Source organism: Drosophila innubila, assembly GCF_004354385.1.
Source record: "Drosophila innubila isolate TH190305 chromosome 3L unlocalized genomic scaffold, UK_Dinn_1.0 0_D_3L, whole genome shotgun sequence".
NCBI classification, from domain to species: Eukaryota; Metazoa; Arthropoda; class Insecta; order Diptera; family Drosophilidae; genus Drosophila; species Drosophila innubila.
Genome location: NW_022995376.1, coordinates 15,030,003 through 15,047,428, shown reverse-complemented (window position 1 = coordinate 15,047,428; position 17,426 = coordinate 15,030,003). Strand labels below are relative to the sequence as shown.

The following is a 17,426-nucleotide window of genomic DNA, read 5'->3' as shown; positions in this document are numbered from 1 at the left end:
TATTTTATTTTTTCTCTGTCCTCCTCTTCTACGAAAAATGGGTGTGTTGGCTTGCATTGCCCAGAAACTGAAACTGAGTCTGAAACCCAGAGAGAGAGACGGTTCAAACGAGCCCAAAAGCCAAAAGCAAATACAAGCAATGCATTAAGCCTCCTCCAAGCACCTCGAGGAACGTTGTGGTGTTTGCTTAACTTTTGATATTTTTCAGTTAGTTGGCTGTAACTGAAAATTGCTTTGCTGTTGGCCAAATGTGCGAACCTTGGCATTTCGTTTGAGAGCAGGTGCACAAGTTTATGATCTGTTTATGTGGCAATCCACATAATTAACCTGCAAGAATTGCATTCAATCTGTAAGCAAAGCAAGCAAATTCCCTCCGACAACTCACCACTTACAACACTGCTAAATGTACTATACACCACTCAACATAGTTTTGAATCACGTACAATTTATAAGCTGAAGGCTACAACCCGCTGAGCTTTTCAGACTGAAAGCCCACAAATATAAGAAGATAGATCTGTGAAAACATAAATAAAACTGAAAAAAAGGTTATCTTTGACACGCCGAAAATTCTATACTCTTGAAGACCTCTGTAAAAGTTTCAAAGATTAACATAAGGACTTTCTTCCAAAATATCGAGTTCTTTAATTTTTCAAGAGCAAAACAAAGCAATCTTTTAAAAGCCTAAGATATTAAATATAGTTATATTATTTTAATAAAACATCAGACATTTTACACTCTAAAGATGTCCGATAATAGCGACGACTTGGAATTGAGCCTGGCTGAGACAATTCAAGTGATAAGCTTGGATGATTTAAATACACCGGCTGAATACAGTTTGGCTGCTGGTGATGGTTTCCAGATTAAAGCTAAGTCAGCTGTTGACATCGTAAAGCTGAAAACCAACAATAATAAAACCGATGCAGAGCTTTCGATGGGTGATCACGCTGATCTGGAGGCCAAACCGAGCAACAGATCGACTTTTAGCACCTCGGAACTAGAACAACGCTGGAAGTTGCGTCTGCAAAAGCTCGCTGAGTTTGAGAACAAAGAAACTGGGCGAGCCGAAAGCTCTGGTGCAAATGGGGATGAAATTGAAAGAAAGCCAAAAACATGGCAAGAATTTTGGCAAGATGTACAGCACGAAAGTTGCCAGGGCTCCGAATAACACAAGAATCAACAAATACTAACATGAACATGAATTGCAAAAATGTAATAAAAAATTAATCATCAATAAAAATTTAGCTCGGTTGACTACGTTTTATTGTGGAGTTTGCTTGCGCGAAAGTGAATAAAAGGAGTTGTTTACTTAACTGAGCAAATGTTCCTTTCAATTGATCAAATTTGCTCAGTTACTCCTTCTTTGCTCATTTTGCGTTCCTGCTCCTTTTTGCGTTTGCTGTCATTACAATTCCGTTCTTTTACAAAGAACAGTCTTCATCTAAAAGCAGTTCAAAAGGTAAATGAGTGAATTGAGTGAATTCGAAAAAATTAACATAATTAACTTGTTCAGCTAATTTAGCTGTGTTTACCCAGCACTAATTTCTATTGATCGATTGTCTATTATCGATAGTTATTTTTGATATTCGCAATTTGCGAAGCATGTATCGATATAAAGGATACAAGGGCCGCAGCTATCGATAAGCAAAGCAACCCAGAATCGATATTTTTCGTGCTCAGATGACAGCTGATCAAATGTCATAAAATTGCGACGCATCAATATGGCCTGTAAGTTAAATTGATCCGTTTAATTGATTTTAAACTAATATTAATGTAATTTTTTTAGCGAATTGGACAAGAAAGGACACAACACTGTTGCTCGAGCTTTATTTAAAATATAAAGATGATATTCCTGAACATTATACGAAAAACTCAAAGATTTTGCATGTGATTGTTGAAGATATGAAAGAACATGGAGTTTCAACCACTTATTTAAAGCTGGACAGAAAAATACGTAATATGAAGCGTACTTATAACGGTATCAAAAGAAAAAATCGAGATTCTACGAAATGGGAGTACTTTCATACAATGGATGAAATATTCGGTGAAACTACAAACCGAGCAATCGATCTGACGACTTCCGAAGAGGGGGATACCGTATCTGAGGAAGAAATGGTGATCAATGCAGAACCTAATGATGTCTTTGTCCATGAGTTGATGGATGAGTCCAATTTCGGGGATATCATTTCGGACAGAACACCGAATGAAGAACAAGATGTTGATGTAGACAGTCCCTATATGAATTTGGCAGAGGAATTGGAAGTTCAACGACTTGAGGAATTACGTGTGATTCGCGCATCTCTCCAAGAGTCCAATATAATACAAAGAGAGCGAAACCAGATTCTGCAAGAAAGAAACAAACTGATGAGACAATACTTAGCATTCGCATTAAAGCAAAATAAACATATATAAATTTGTATTATAGCTGATAAAGACAATTACTTAATAAAGAATAACTATAAATAGTCGCAATGATGTTTATATTGGATAAACAGGTAAAGTGAATATGAAGTAACGTCTGGTTTCTGATCAGGTTTCATTTCATTCCATTTAAAGGCTGTAAGTTAAGAGATTCTTTGTCTTGAAAGTAAGACAATGAAGCGTACATCATCAATACGAGAATTAACTTAATTAATTAAAACTGATTTATTAATCTGGTGACATCGTTTGGAATTATCGAAGATTCGTGTTGACGTCAGACAGATGGTCCAGAAACTCTGAAAATCCGGTAAAGATACGCTAAGTGGTTAGCTAATTAGCGCAATTAATAAGATAAATATAAAACCCGGTCACTAAAACAAGAAAGACTGAGAGACATGCTAATGGAATTAACATAGCGTGGTTAATAGTTTTACTAAATTTGAAAACAAATTTTCTTCATCTTTGCATGCACAAATATGTATGTATGTTATTTGCCTGGGGCCTATATCTTTTTACAGCTACCGGAGTTAATATGTGCAAACAGTTTCCGAGAATACCCTACAATTAATGCTCTTTCCCATAGAAAGCTTTAATGATTAGCAGGCAGTTAAGAGATGAGAATAGGAAAGGAGAGAGACAACACAGTTCTTAGTGAAAAGTTAGCAATCACCCAGAGAAAAAATAAATAAATAAATGAATATCCAAAGGGTTCCAAACTAAAAGGGGTTAGCATAGCAGAATACACAAAGAGGGATAGTAAAATAGACGAAAGACAGCTATCATAAAATTCCCTTTGAAAGATTTTAGGGTATACATTAATCGTTGTTGTTTTATGTGCATTTTGTTTAAATTTGTATTCTAGTTTTATAATTCTGTTAACTGACATTAACAATTTATGAGTCGGCGTATTTGAGCACGACTTTTGGACAGCGGAAAATTACTTAGCCTAAGCGATGATAGGTAATTAAGTGAAGGGGTGGAAGTTGTGGAAAATTCTGTAGGTATTTGATTTTATTTATTTATATAATAAGATATAATTAAGTAAGTGTTACAATAGGAACAGAAACTTTCCAGAAGTAATCATTAAAAAATTTGTTTTATATATTAAAAATCAATTATTAGTCCCTGATAAATATGTATGAATATATAGCTATATGTATGCAAGTATGTATTTATATGCCTTAAAATTTATTGATAAAGATATGTATGTATATAGAAGGTTCAATTACTAAGTAATTGCTTATGATGGAGGATGAGGTGGGAATGGCATTAAAGAAGGGGGACAGCTTCAATTAGACTTCCTCCTACAATTTGGTCAGTTGCACAAATGTCTGGCGGCGGTTCTCTCATTAACTCAACGGTGCGGACAGAACGACCTTTCGTATTTGGTCAGCATTGAGGGGGGTGATGGGGAGGGGGCTGTCTATAGGTTTGGCATGTGGATGTGCGGAATGTTCTCTGGCATTGCCATTGCCAATTTCCGGAGGCAAAAACGGCCGTTGGGCGTAAATTCAAATTAAATTCAAATGGAAAAGTGTCGTAGAACTCACTCTCTCTCTATCTCTCTATCTCTCCTACATCGTTTTTCTCTCTGGCTAGGACTCGTCAGGACGAACGACCATTGGCCATTGGCACGTCCTGTCGGATTCGTTTTGGAGCCAGGCAACATTTTAGCAATTATATTCGCGTTCGGGCCACATTACAACGGCAATTACACGCAGGAGTCAGCCGCAACGTGGGCGACTGAGACTGGCATGGTATCCTCGGTATCCTCGGTATCCTTGGCATCCCTGGCATCCTCGTCAGTGTCACGTGAAACGGCAATGTGCTCAACCGAATGTCTGTACGTCTGTCTGTCTGTCTGTCTGTCTGTCTCTCTGTCTGACTGACGCACAATTCTCTGATGGACGACAGTCAGCGCTGACGTTGATGATGCTGACGTCGACGCTGTCATTGACAGGCGAACTGTTCCACCTCCTGCTCCTGCTCTTGGTCCTACTCCCACTTTTATTCCTGCTCCTCTTCCTGCCTTGCCAGGCATCCTTTCCAAGCCAAAGAATTCGAATTGCGAATACCTTGCTCAATTTCTTGTACTTGAAAACAAATTGTTTGTTTCCAACATTTTTCCATAACATTTCGATTAATTTTCATGTTTTTCTGAAGAGTTTTCATAGAGCTACATTAAAATGTTTCAATTTAGTTACTTTTAATAGTTAACTTGATAAACTGTTAAGTAAAACGACAAGATAATTTTTATGTAAACTGTGCTGCTCGATATACTGTGGTATTTTGTGTTTAATTACACTTTTTTGCGTTGCATACACATAACTATCTATTTTATGTGGAATTTAGAAATAAAATGCTTCTCATTGCTTAATATATTTCTGTTTTATAAGGAGGAGTTTCAGTAACAACAGAAAAACGTTCCCCTTTTACTTATTCATTAAGAACTTGTTACTTCAAAAAAATTATAGGACGGTTGTAGTTATTGAGGTATTTCATATAACTAAATTAAAATGGTGTATTTTAAAAGATAATTTTAATTTAATAATTTTTAAGTGAGACAACGCTTTTGATAAGGTCTATTATTTGCATTTTATCAGTCCTCTTATCTATAAGATAATGCACCTACTGTCGAATTCAAATGTTACGAACTTCATTAAATATGCATAAGTTGCGTATACTCTAAGACTTACAAAAAAAATGTTAACAGTAAAAACAGAAATATGAAATTTGCGCATATAGTGAGTGTGTATGTGTGATATCTGTGTGATATGTGTGTGTATGTGTGTGGCCAAATGAAATAAAATAAATGTATAAAAGCAATAACCAAGCGACATTACATAAAAATCTACTTGGCCCAGCTCCTAATGACTCTTGTCCTGGTTCTGCCTTCGGGAGAAAGAGAGAGCAAGAGAAAGGAGTGTGGAATGAGAGAGAGAGAGAGAGAGAGGTAGCGAGACGTGGGCCTATTTAGGCTTACATGTGCGTGTGTGGAATATGGCCGACACTTCCGTTCGACATGTTGCACATGTTGCTCCCGTTTCCGTTCCGACAACCAGCCCGTCATCCCCACCTATGATCCTGCTATTCCACCCACTTCTCCTCTTCCCTCTTACGGTATTACTGGTCATGTGGCCACTGGCCACTCGCATAAAATACAATGTATATATATTTTATATATACAAGATTGGTTCTGTTCCAATTGTTGTTGTTGTAATGAGTATTGCATTTATTGTTGTTGTTCCTGTCGTTGTTGCTGTCGTTGTTGTTGGTCACGCATGGTGTTGGCTGCCGCTTGCTGTTTTTATTGCCAACGCTTCCTGCCGCTCGCTTTTTTCATAATTAATATCCTTTCACACATTATTATTACGTAGGACTCGTATATGCCTTCTGTATACCTAAGTATATCTACATAGAGATACCCATTAATCATAAATCAAGCTAATCAACAGGCATCCCGGAACATAAACAAATTTATCCTTTCAATCCTTCTCAATCAAAAATTATATTTTTCTACAGGCCTGTCTTTTTGAATCTCATGTTTTTAAGCGCTAATTATACAAAATGGGGTATATGTCTACGTAAAGACCCTAAACAATATAACATATATCACTTAGAAAAGAGTATTTAATCATAGTTACAAATAAAACCGCAATATTGTCTCTATTTTTATGATCTCATAGCTAACTTTATTATACAAAAAAAAATGTCAATAATTTCAGCTTTCCACTCCTTGAGTAAATATAATTAATAGTCAATCTAAAATAAAATCCATATAGAGTTTTCATATTCCTGTGTCCATCAAAAAGAATATTAGCACACTTGTATACCCTACATTAAATTAAATCAATGCAATCACTTCAGTTCGCTTAGTAAAATTATATTAATTCTTAACCAGCAATTACATTTATCCCGTAGATACCTATAGATTAATAATATAGATTCGTTATATTCATCATAATATCTCTAAAAAATTGCACATTTCATATAGTTTAATTAAAATTAAATTCTCATTGCAGGGTATTTGCAAGTTAAGCAGTTTTCTGTCGCATTCTCTACCTGCTACCTTCTTCCGCATCCTTCGTTGGTTTTTTAAGCATTTTATGCGTTTGGGCTTTTCATAAATTTCGGACAGACTGCCATGGACGGACATGTTTCGGTCTCCGGACCAACTACGGGCTTGTAATTAAAAGCTCATGAAAAGTGATTAAAAAGTGAACTGCGGCTGCAAGCCCATTCGCCACCATACACACATGTGGCACACACACCACACACACTTACATCCATATATTTATTAAATTGTTTTTGTTTTTCCATACTTTTGCTGCCATAAAAATGTCAAAAACATTGGGGAAAAAACTGGACAGCCAGCTGCTAACGGAACAAGGAAAATCCATTGAAAATTAAAGCTTTTGGCCAATGAAAATGTGTGAAACTTTAATGTAAAAAATACAATTACTGTGAGGCTATTTAATAATAAACATTTTATATTGATAAAGTTAAAATTAAATGGTTAAAACAATTAAAGACAACTCTATAAACCCTTAAAGCCCCTGCAGTTTATTTTAGCAAGTTTGACAGTGTAACTACCAAGTATATTTAGAGATAGGAAACCACAACTTTAGAGTACTTTTGACAGAAGTTAAGGATCTGATAAGGTATCCACGCAGTATGAGATCGCTTTGGATGATAAGTTTTTTAGTTTTCAGCTCTAAATGAATATTTATAATATCATACACACGTGCAATCGTTGTACATACTAATATGTATATATCTATATATGTACATGGAGTAACCGCAACCGCAACAATCGCTTGCCTCACCGGCAATTAGAAGGGGTTAAGTTTAGGACGCTGACTCATATGCGAGTCCTATTATAAGGTTAAGGATTAGCATTTAAGAATGTATTTATGGTAGGCATGAAGATATTTAAAGTGCCTCGCACTTACACGCATGTGTCGCCCGTCAAGGATGACGCACGACTTAATGCTGATAGGGATACGATTGGGATAGGCACAGGTATAGGGATAGGTAGGGTATACCGGGTATGCCTTATAGGGTGTTGGGTGTTGGGTGACAGCAACTATCGCGCATGCATGAATCGCATTTTCGCCGTCATTTCCATGGGCTTTGCGTGTTGCGTGCAATTTGCGTGTAATTTTTACAACATGAGAGGACAAAGGAGAAGGAGTTTGTAACGGCGACGGCGACGGCTGCAACTGTACAAGTACGTCCTGAGCCTGCTCCTGTTCGTCGTCCTGTGTCATCACAGCACATAAATCATAAGCAACAACGACAACTGCGTCGCAGAGAAAAGAGCACGGAAGAACGACCAAAAAAAAAATGAACATAAAAATGGAAATGCGTAATTTTTGCTGCGCAGGACGAGAAGCCAGCATAAAGTCCTGTTCTGGTGGTTGATGCGCCCTCCTATCCTTCTGTACTCCTGTCCTCCTGTAACTGTACCGTTTACCGTACGTAAAGCTTGCAGTTTTCCCAAAGAAAAGAAAAGACACCACTCTGAGACGCAATTCGGGAAACTGCGTTTTTCTTTGCCACATCGAACTGTGTTGCAACCCTCGAAAAGTTCAAGTTGAAAGTTAAAGCGAAGCAATGAGAAGCAACCCCCAAGAATATGAATGCCTTGATTGTCGTCCTTGAGCAACGGACTACCGTTCGATTTTATCGCCTGTACCAAGCATCGGCTTGTTGCCATTGTAATCCTCCGTCTGAACAGGCCTTAATTCAATCAAGCTCTTTCTGTCTCTCTCTTTCTCTGAGGGTACAGTTTCAAAGGGTGTTCAAGAAAATCTTATCAACCAAAATAGTAGGAAAATACCAAATGAATTGGATGTATATTGTTAAGAAAAACAATCATACTTAGCAATCGCCTGCTGGGCGAAAACATACGGTTGGGAATTTAAGGATTTTTTCTCCAAGGGAGTCATTTCATGGGGTATTTTAAAGACTAACAAATAGCTGCCTACTTAATTCTCTTAAATTTCATCCAAGATATTACTTTAAATTGTAAAAATATCTTGAAATACTTATGATTAAAATAAGTACTTTGTGTCCAAATTCAATTTATGAGCTGTAAGAAAATGTTTAAATGTATATTATAAAAAAAACCTAAATATGATCAGGGATCATTAAAATAAATAATTAACTATATAACTACTGAAGGATAGATTTCTCACAGATAAATCAGTAGTTAGTTTTATATTGCCTCCTTTTTAGATTATTATTTTTTTAACACCTTATATGTTACATATTTTCTTGTATTCATATTTGTTTTTTTTTATAGATCACTTGTTTTTGAGAAGACGTTAAAAAGTCAAGATAACCTTAGCATGGATCATATTAAACAGTGATCAATAAATTGTGAAGTCAACTTGACAACAGCTCCAGTTGCAGTTGCAGTTGATTTTGATGTTGATGTTGTTGTTGCTGTTGATTTTGCTGTTGGTAAATCTAAACCAAGTCGCCTCGTTGATGGGTCCACTTGGGGTTTTATTCAGCCAGTTAGCTGACACACACAATAGTGACAGGTCGGTCAGTGGAAAATATGAATACCACTTGAACATGTTAACCCCGAAAGGCGTTTATAAAACTGTCCAAAGCTATTAATATCAAAATTCTGCACACACACACAAAATGATGGGGAGTGAGAGAGAGGGCAACAGCTGCGCAGTTGTTTAGCGTTGACAGGACGCCCCTTCTGCTTCTTCAAATATACATATATCCTGGGGCCAGGTCAAGCTATGAATCGCAGCGAGTAACAGGGCAACAACGAGGGACAAGGGACGAGGAACGAAGGGAAGAGGGAAGAGAGACGAATAGCGAGTGCCATGTTTGGCGTCCATGAGGCGGAAATGAAAAGCGCATGGCAACAGAGGGGAGCGGGGAGTGGGGAAAGGGAAAAGGCAACAGGATCGGGGGACACAAAGGGGAGACAGAATGGTCACTGGTTGGAGTATTATCAACAGGCAAATACATACAAGCAAACTGACACACACACACACACACACATGTGTGTGTGTACTTGGTCAACATGAAGCGACCCTCGAGGGTGGGCCAAGCTTTTGTTTGGTTGAAAGCTAAATGCTATACGAGCATCTACGCGCCATGTGTCCTTTGTTATTTATGATTAAAAGCGCAAGGACTCGTCAACTCACACACACACACACACTCGCACACACTAACATCTATTTACATATGTATATGTTTGGGTTTTTTGTATGCTAAATATAACGCTGCATGTGTCCATACACGTCCATCACTTAATCACGCCACCACACTCACCAGTTCTGCTTTTTTCCTTGCCCCATCTCCCTCTCTTTCTTTCTCTGCACACCTCGTCCTGGCCTACGCTTCCCCTTGTTTTTGCCAGAACTGTATACCCTACCATTGAGCATATGGGATTTGAATAGCTGGTATAAGGGAGGACTTTTGCACTTTATATACAAACTAATGGGTTTGTCTTGCATTTTTAAACGCAAGATTTTAACAAATTATGACCTTTAATTAAAGCTTTTACTACATACAAGAGTCAATTTTCTAAACTTCACTTTGTATTGATCTATGATACCTATTCCTTTTTTTTGACTTATAAATAGAGAAGCTTTTACTTGATATATGCATCGATATCTGAACCTTACAAGCTGGTTTTCACTTAAATATGTTAATAATAATGTTAAAATATAATATACCTATATCTTTTAGTTGAAATTTAACTTATTTTTAATAAATAAAGTTCTTACTTCAAGGTTTCTTCTTAAATATAAGTTGGTTAAATTTTACTATGTGTTATTTACATGCATCTATCATAGTATATCATCATTGAGAACATTAATTTTAAGTACTAATTATTTTTATTCTTTTTTTATCTCTTTCTAAGCATTGTAGCTCATCACGCTGTTCGTGCTAGCCGCATCTGCACTTCTTTCAATTGCACTACGTAGGGTGCTAAGGGGATTCGCGGTGTAAAAAATGAATGGAAAATAAAGTATAAAAATTGCGTGTGAGGATTTCGCAATGTTCATACGCTTGGTTAAACCCCGCTGCACGCACATCCTTGCGCACATCCTGGCGTGTGAGTGAGTGAGTGAGTGAGTTTTTGGTTTTTATTTAATTTCAGCTACATGAATGTCCATGTTGCCTCTTCCCTTTTCCCTCTTCCCTGTTCCCAGTTCCCTGTGCCTTGTCCAGCTGAATATCCTTTGCGCCCGCTTACTGAAATATGCAAATAAGTTAATTTTTATTTATTCTCCTTTTTTTGGTCTTCTGTCTCTGTCTCTGTCTCACTCTCTCTCTCTGTCGCTGGCATGATTCACTTTTTGGGTTCATATCCTTAGAATTTATGATGCAATCTGAGCGAGCGAGAGATGAGAAGAGAGAGAGCGAGAGAGGGACAGAGAGAGAGAGAGCAATCTCACACATTGCTAGCAGGTATCCTGGCGGGTATCCTTGGTTTCAAGTTTTCGCATTATTATGATCTCTATTTTATGCGGTGTCCTTTGTGTGTGAGTGAGTGTGTGTGTGTGTTTGTATGTGTGTGTGTGTGTGGCATGCAGCAGCCGTCAACGTCAACATCAGCGTCCTGTTGCCAGTTGCCTGTTGCCAAGCAGCTCCGGGCTTGTCCTGCATGTCCTGCATGTCCTTCTGCCATTAAGGGTAGGTTGCCATTGCCGCTGCCGCCGGCGTTTAGTTCGGCACTGGACAAAGCATTTTATTTGAGCTTTTTATTCGCCTCAATTCCGATTTTTTCCATTCTCTTTTCTTTTTTGGACTCCTTTTTTTGTTGTTGTTATTGCGTCCTTTGTTAGCGAAATGTGTGTCAGTGCGTCAGTCGGTTGCCGTGGCACTTGGTTCAACTATTTCCGGTTTTAATATGCGCACTGCCTTCCTTAGCCTTAGCCCTAGTCTGTGTCCTTGCCGACTGTTGACGACTGCCTGCTGTCCTTAGAGGTACAGTTCGCACATGTTTCTATCTTTTTGACTTCCACTCTTTTTCCCTGCCAATTCCTATTGCCCTCTCACTCCTTCTATGTTGCATGTTATTAACTTTTCTTGTGGCTTTTGGAGTTGTCAGCCAAAAAGCAGTCCGAAAAATTGTCTCATTTGGCCTGATTTATGGGTTCAGGACGTATAAATAGGTGCTATTCCCTCCCCCTCTGACCAGATCACATGAACAGCTGTCCTTTGGGCTCTTTGGGTTAATGGACGTAATTCTATCTACTAGAAGGTAAGAAAATATGTTTATTAAATGCTTTGTATAGTGGATATATGTATAGTATATGTATCATGTGTATAAGTACATATTTAACTTATAAATTTATATCCATAATCCAAATCTTCACTTGTAGATTTTTAAATATATTTTATATCTTCATTTAAAATATTTTAGATTTTGACAGAACTATTGAACTTGTTTCTCCTAATTAACAATATGTTTAAATAAAACTGATATATTGTTATCGAACGAAGAGAAATCTGTACAATTTTCAGTTTGTTATGCCCCAAATTTAAAGATATTTCCATCAAATTTGCAGCTTTCATCGTTACAAATCATGCGCTACAAATTTGAATTCGAATCGGAATCAGAACAATTCGATTACATAGACAAGATGAAGATTTAATCTTACTGACCCCACAATAAACTCAATGAAAAATGCAAGAGATTGGTAAATGGAACATGGATTGGAGCAAATGATCAGTCAAAATCGATCTTGAAATGGACCTGAACCAACTGAATCGATCCAACAAATAATCGATCGATGGATTCAACCAACAATTTGATGCACGACAGATTGCGATGAACGATGAAAGGAAATCATTGAGCCGAACATTGAAAAAAGAAGTGGGAATAGAGATGGGGAAGAAGTGGAAACGTTGTGGCAATGTGCCATCAATTAAAGTAATTTAAAGAAGTCAGGAGATAGAAGAGCGATCCAAAGCAGTATTCATCGTCGTAACTAGATCCACAAGCTCAAAATCAATCAGCCAGAAAGTCCCAGTTAAAGTGGAAGACGCTTGTACTGAGCCTGAAGCCTATTAGAAAGACAAGGTAAGACACAAAACATTGGAGAACAAGCTCAAGAGAAGGTAAACAAAAAAAAAAAAAAAAAAAAACAGTAGCCAGAAAATCGATGGGAGACAAAGACGAGAAATATTGGAAAATAACAGACAATGCACAAGTCATCATTAACCCAAACAGTAGCTCCAGTCAAGCTGTAGAAGCGAAGAAAGAGAGGGGGAAGTAGAGACAGCGAAACACGATTAGAATGGAGAGTGGATAAGCGTGTCTGCGAGCTATAAAAGTGTAATATCTGTAACTCATTAATGACAGCAATTTAAGACACAAAGACTAGAGGAACCCAAACCTCAAAACAGACTTCAGTTCAGCTCGATTCAGTTGAGGATGTTAGAAAGAAGAGAGAAAAAAAAAAAGAAAAACGAAATCTGTAGGAGAAAATAACAAGAAATTTAAATAGGCTTTGGCTTTCCTCATCATTATCAGCATGTTAATAATGATAAAGACGATGATGATCATGATGATGATAATGATGATGAGGTTGATGATGTTGATGATGTTGATGATGACTGCGACTGGTTCCAATCAACTGCCACTTAACTAAATGACTGTGCGCCTTACCCAGACGCACCAGACGGACTCAAACCCCGAGACCCCAGACCGCAGACCCAAAGATAGTCTCTCTGACCATATGTATATTATGTATGTAAGTCTGTGTGTGTGTGTGTGTGTGTGTGTAGCGATTTTATCACGAGTGACTGATGAATATGCCATTAAAGATATACGTGTACCACGTACACACACACACACACATACGTACAATCGTATGCTGGTTATAGTGTGACAGTGTTAGGGGTAAAGAGGTAGAAACGGAATATAAAGCAGACACAGAGGTAGACAAATGACCAACTGACAATAATGAAACTGATTTGTTGCTTTTGTCTTTCTTATTTCACTCTTGCTCTTGCGCTATAATTTAACAATTGAAAGGGGTCTTTCGATTCCGAGTGTAATTTATACCTGAACTATTTTCAAAACTATTTTCACAAGTTTAAATTGAATATTAAAATGGTCACTCAGTCTAAGAGCTCTTAAACTATAGTATATAATGTTGTCATGTTTGTGATGGAGAATTAAAAAAGTTGAACAAACTTTAAGAGATTCAATCTCACTGATTTAATTTAATAATATTAAACTATACAGAAATCCAGTAATATACAGAATTACATTTATATATTTTAAGCTACATTTAATCTATTATTTTTATTTTATTTTTACCAAGAATATATTTAATTTTATTATTATATCATATTTGAGTTTTGATTTGAAAAAGCAAAGTGATTTAAAAAGTTGCTGCAAAAGTTTTTAAGGAATCCAAGCCTATCTGCATATTCAACACACTCACGAATTCAAATGTAGCGTATGATGTTCGTCAGATACTCGTACTCGTAAATCACTTCAAAAGGGAACTTAATAGCGGAGCAACCACAGCAACTAAAAAAAAAAAAAAAAAAAAACAAAAAAAAAACAGAGTGAACCTCACCCTCTTTTTGGTCAATTTATGATTGCCACACTAATCACAGTTGGCTTCAACGGGTTCGACAGGCCGTCGTCGTCCACACCTACTCCTCCTCCTCCTCCTCCTCAGCTCCCACTCCCCAAGCTAACTATCAGTTGTTGGCCCTTTATGCAAGCCATGTATACATGCCTGACTTTTTGGAGTGGGAGAAGTTTAGGCGGATAAACATGTAGTGTGGTGAGGGAAGGGGAGGAGAGAAGAAGATACTATACTCAAGTGGCTACTGTGTCTTGTCTTTTGTCCATTCGTTTCGAGCCCTTCATATTATTGGGCTCGAAAGCTATCCATGTACGAGGGGAGTACGAGTGTGTTCATTTTGTTTGAGTTTTCAACTCCCAAGTTTGGAGTTGCCTTTTTTATGGTCTGTCTTCTCGAAGGGGGCAGGGATGGGGAAGGGGCCCTCAGAGTGTGCCATTAATTGTTTTTGGCTCAACTTTGGGTCCAACTTTCGAAAATGTTCGTTAGTTTTTTTTTTTTTTTTTTTTGTTTGATAAATGTTGCGCTTTGAAATATTAATTACACTTTGCGTTCGGGTGTTGAATTTGCTTAAGGGCCATGTCTCAAAATTTATTGAAGACAAACACAAGACACTTTTAGCCAGTTGGGGCTATACTCTATTTCCTCTGCCCCTCGTAGTTCCCCTCGAAAAAGATTTATTTCATTGTTTTTGTTTCCGTTGAGAACAAATTCCGTTCATGGCTCCAATGATTTGTTAACTATTTGCTTAAAATGGGAATAACAAATTTAGCTATAAATGCAAAGTATAATTTTAAGCTTAGAAATTCAAAACATGATAAACTGACTTTTTTTAACTTACAATTATATTAATTTTATAAATATGTATTAAAATTAATACTAAATGCTGCTTAAATTAATTTCTTTACTAACAATTATTATTTATGCTTTAACAATTTAACCAAATTTAGCTATGCTATATGTCATTTATCATGGAAAATATTTAAACCTATCAGATCTATCTCGATCAGCATTAAAACATAATGAATATATAATTTATACAAGTTAAACTAATAATTAGGGTGATTTGTAGTCTACAACTTTCTGTCGTTGCTTTTATCGGCGACATCATATTATTTTTACCCTTTGGACCCAACTAATTAACTCAGTTCATAAAAATTTCATTCGTTTTATGGTCAGCTCGAGTGTGTGAGTGCATATGTATCGCTCTCTATCTCTCACACACTGTCTCTCCCTCTCTCTGTCACTCTGTGTGCATATTGAATTGCATAGAAAATGTTTATTAATGCTAATGAAATGATGGAGCATTAAAAGAGGCAAATAAGCGAATGCATACTTTTGTGTGTTACTGTTACTGTGCTCGTATCAATAGCTATGAGCTGCTACGACTAACTGACTAACTAACTTACCAACTAACTAAGTGTGCTCTCACACATCATTCATTCATTCGTTTATTCATTCGTTGGCAATCAAAAGTTTCGATATAATGAAAATGCTCCTCTGGGAGCTGTTGATGATGTCCTCGTTCAATATCCGTTGCCCTGGATGGTCAGAGAGAAAGAGACAGAGACAGAGAGAGAGAGAGTATGTCCAGTAGAGGAAAATTCCCCCCCTTTTCTCTTTCCCCCTGCACAATGCCATTGACTATGCAACGAAGTGTAAATGAGCAAAATATTACGCAAAATTGCAAAAATATGCCTGAAGCTACAGAAGCCACAGCAAATGAAATGATCTGTGGGGTAGCATCGACCATATAGATATGGATGCTGGGTAGGTACAGAAGGTGGGGGAGGACGGTTGCTTTCTGAAATATGATGCCCGTCGTCATCAATGTGTTGCCTCTGTCAGTGGAATAATCGAATACAAAAAAAACTTTTTCAATTTGAACGCCTGCCGCTCAACTCCCCTTTCTCCCACCCAGTCATTTGTTGTTGTTGTTGTTTGTGCTCACGTTTGCCACATTTTCCACGTTTTCCATGTTTAATTATAAGCCTCATCCACTCTCGGCTCTCTCTCTGAAGCTGCCACAAGGGAAATTTGCGCAAGGGAAATTTGCACAGTGGTTACAAGTGTATGACAATACTCAATGATGTAATGGATTAAAAAAGATACAAATTTTAATAATTGTAAAATTAATGGTGTTAAACCTTTTGACAATCTTTGGTTTGCACCTTGAACTTTTTTATATATTATTTTTATTAATTTTGTATACCTAATATATTGTAATTTAATTTTAAATTTTGATTCAACGGTATTAAAATTTTAACGAGATATTCAACCAATGTGCAGTCATAGTATCTGCAGTTAGTGCCCTGTATATCCTTTGAAGCTCATTTCAGCGGCAACAGGGGCCACAGTCCTGATGACTGGCAAGTGTTTTGCCCAAATTGAATATTGATTATGAAAATAATAAGCAAAAATTGCGTAACTTTCTGCCTGACAGCAGCAGCAGCAGCAGCAGAACAACAACAACAGCAAGAAGAACAAGAACAACAGCAGCCAAAGGACATCCGTGTTGAGCGTGTTGAGTGTACGAACTTGACGCAAGGCTCAAGTGTCCATTGATTGACTGCCATTAGGGCGTATACGTAATAAGCAGGCAGTAGGCAGTAGGCAGTAGCAAGCAGGCTAATCAAAGAGTGTTAATTTTCCCAAAGGACTCGCCTCGCATTACACTCCACCCCCTTGGCCATCCCACTATCCGTTGTACCATATTTTGGGCATATTTCTCGCATTTGGGCGTGTGCGAAAATTGACGGAAATTCGGTGTCTGTGATGAAAATCAAATTTGTTGCGCAAGTTTTCCCTTCTCGCTCTCGTCTCGTCCATCTCGTGGAAGTGACAGCTGCTGGTTTCGGATGAGACAGAGTTCTCAGTTGTTTATTAATAAATTAAGCAATTAAATGCCATTGGACGCATTGTTTATTCTGATGAAAATCTAATAAATTCGCACGTGAATTAAACTGGGACAACGAACGTTGCCACTTTGTGGGGCAAGTCACGTGCATAATGCATAATTTTCATACCCCCAACATGTGGCAGATGCTTAAAACAACACCAGCTGCTGCCACTTGCCACAGATAATTACCACAGCAAAATTTCATAACATTTTCCATAGATTATGAGCGAGAAGCTAATCGAAAACTTAATATTAAATACGGAAAGCGGATTTCCAAGCAACTACTTTAAGTATATTAAACTATTTAATTATTGAGTTTTTTTTTTATTATACATTTATTTACTATTACGCTTGATAAAAATGATATATGTCTAATTAAATAGACTTAAGCTAAACAGTTATCTTAATGTTGAGCGTAATTAGCGTTAATTGAATTAATTTCGAATATACTTAAACTTTGACTGAATACAGATTTTCAATCGTTACAGCCTAAAGTTTATGATTGTCTTCTTACTGAC

At 37.2% G+C, this 17,426-nt stretch overlaps 1 protein-coding gene across 1 annotated transcript; it reads left to right on the top strand.

The window, feature by feature from the left end:
- Positions 1–1,650: 1,650 nt before the first annotated feature.
- Positions 1,651–2,462, top strand: LOC117787207. The gene is made up of 2 exons (XM_034625673.1): positions 1,651–1,725; positions 1,784–2,462. The coding sequence occupies exons 1-2, from the start codon at positions 1,719–1,721 to the stop codon at positions 2,407–2,409; spliced, it is 633 nt and encodes a 210-aa protein (XP_034481564.1). The 5' UTR covers positions 1,651–1,718; the 3' UTR covers positions 2,410–2,462.
- Positions 2,463–17,426: the final 14,964 nt, after the last annotated feature.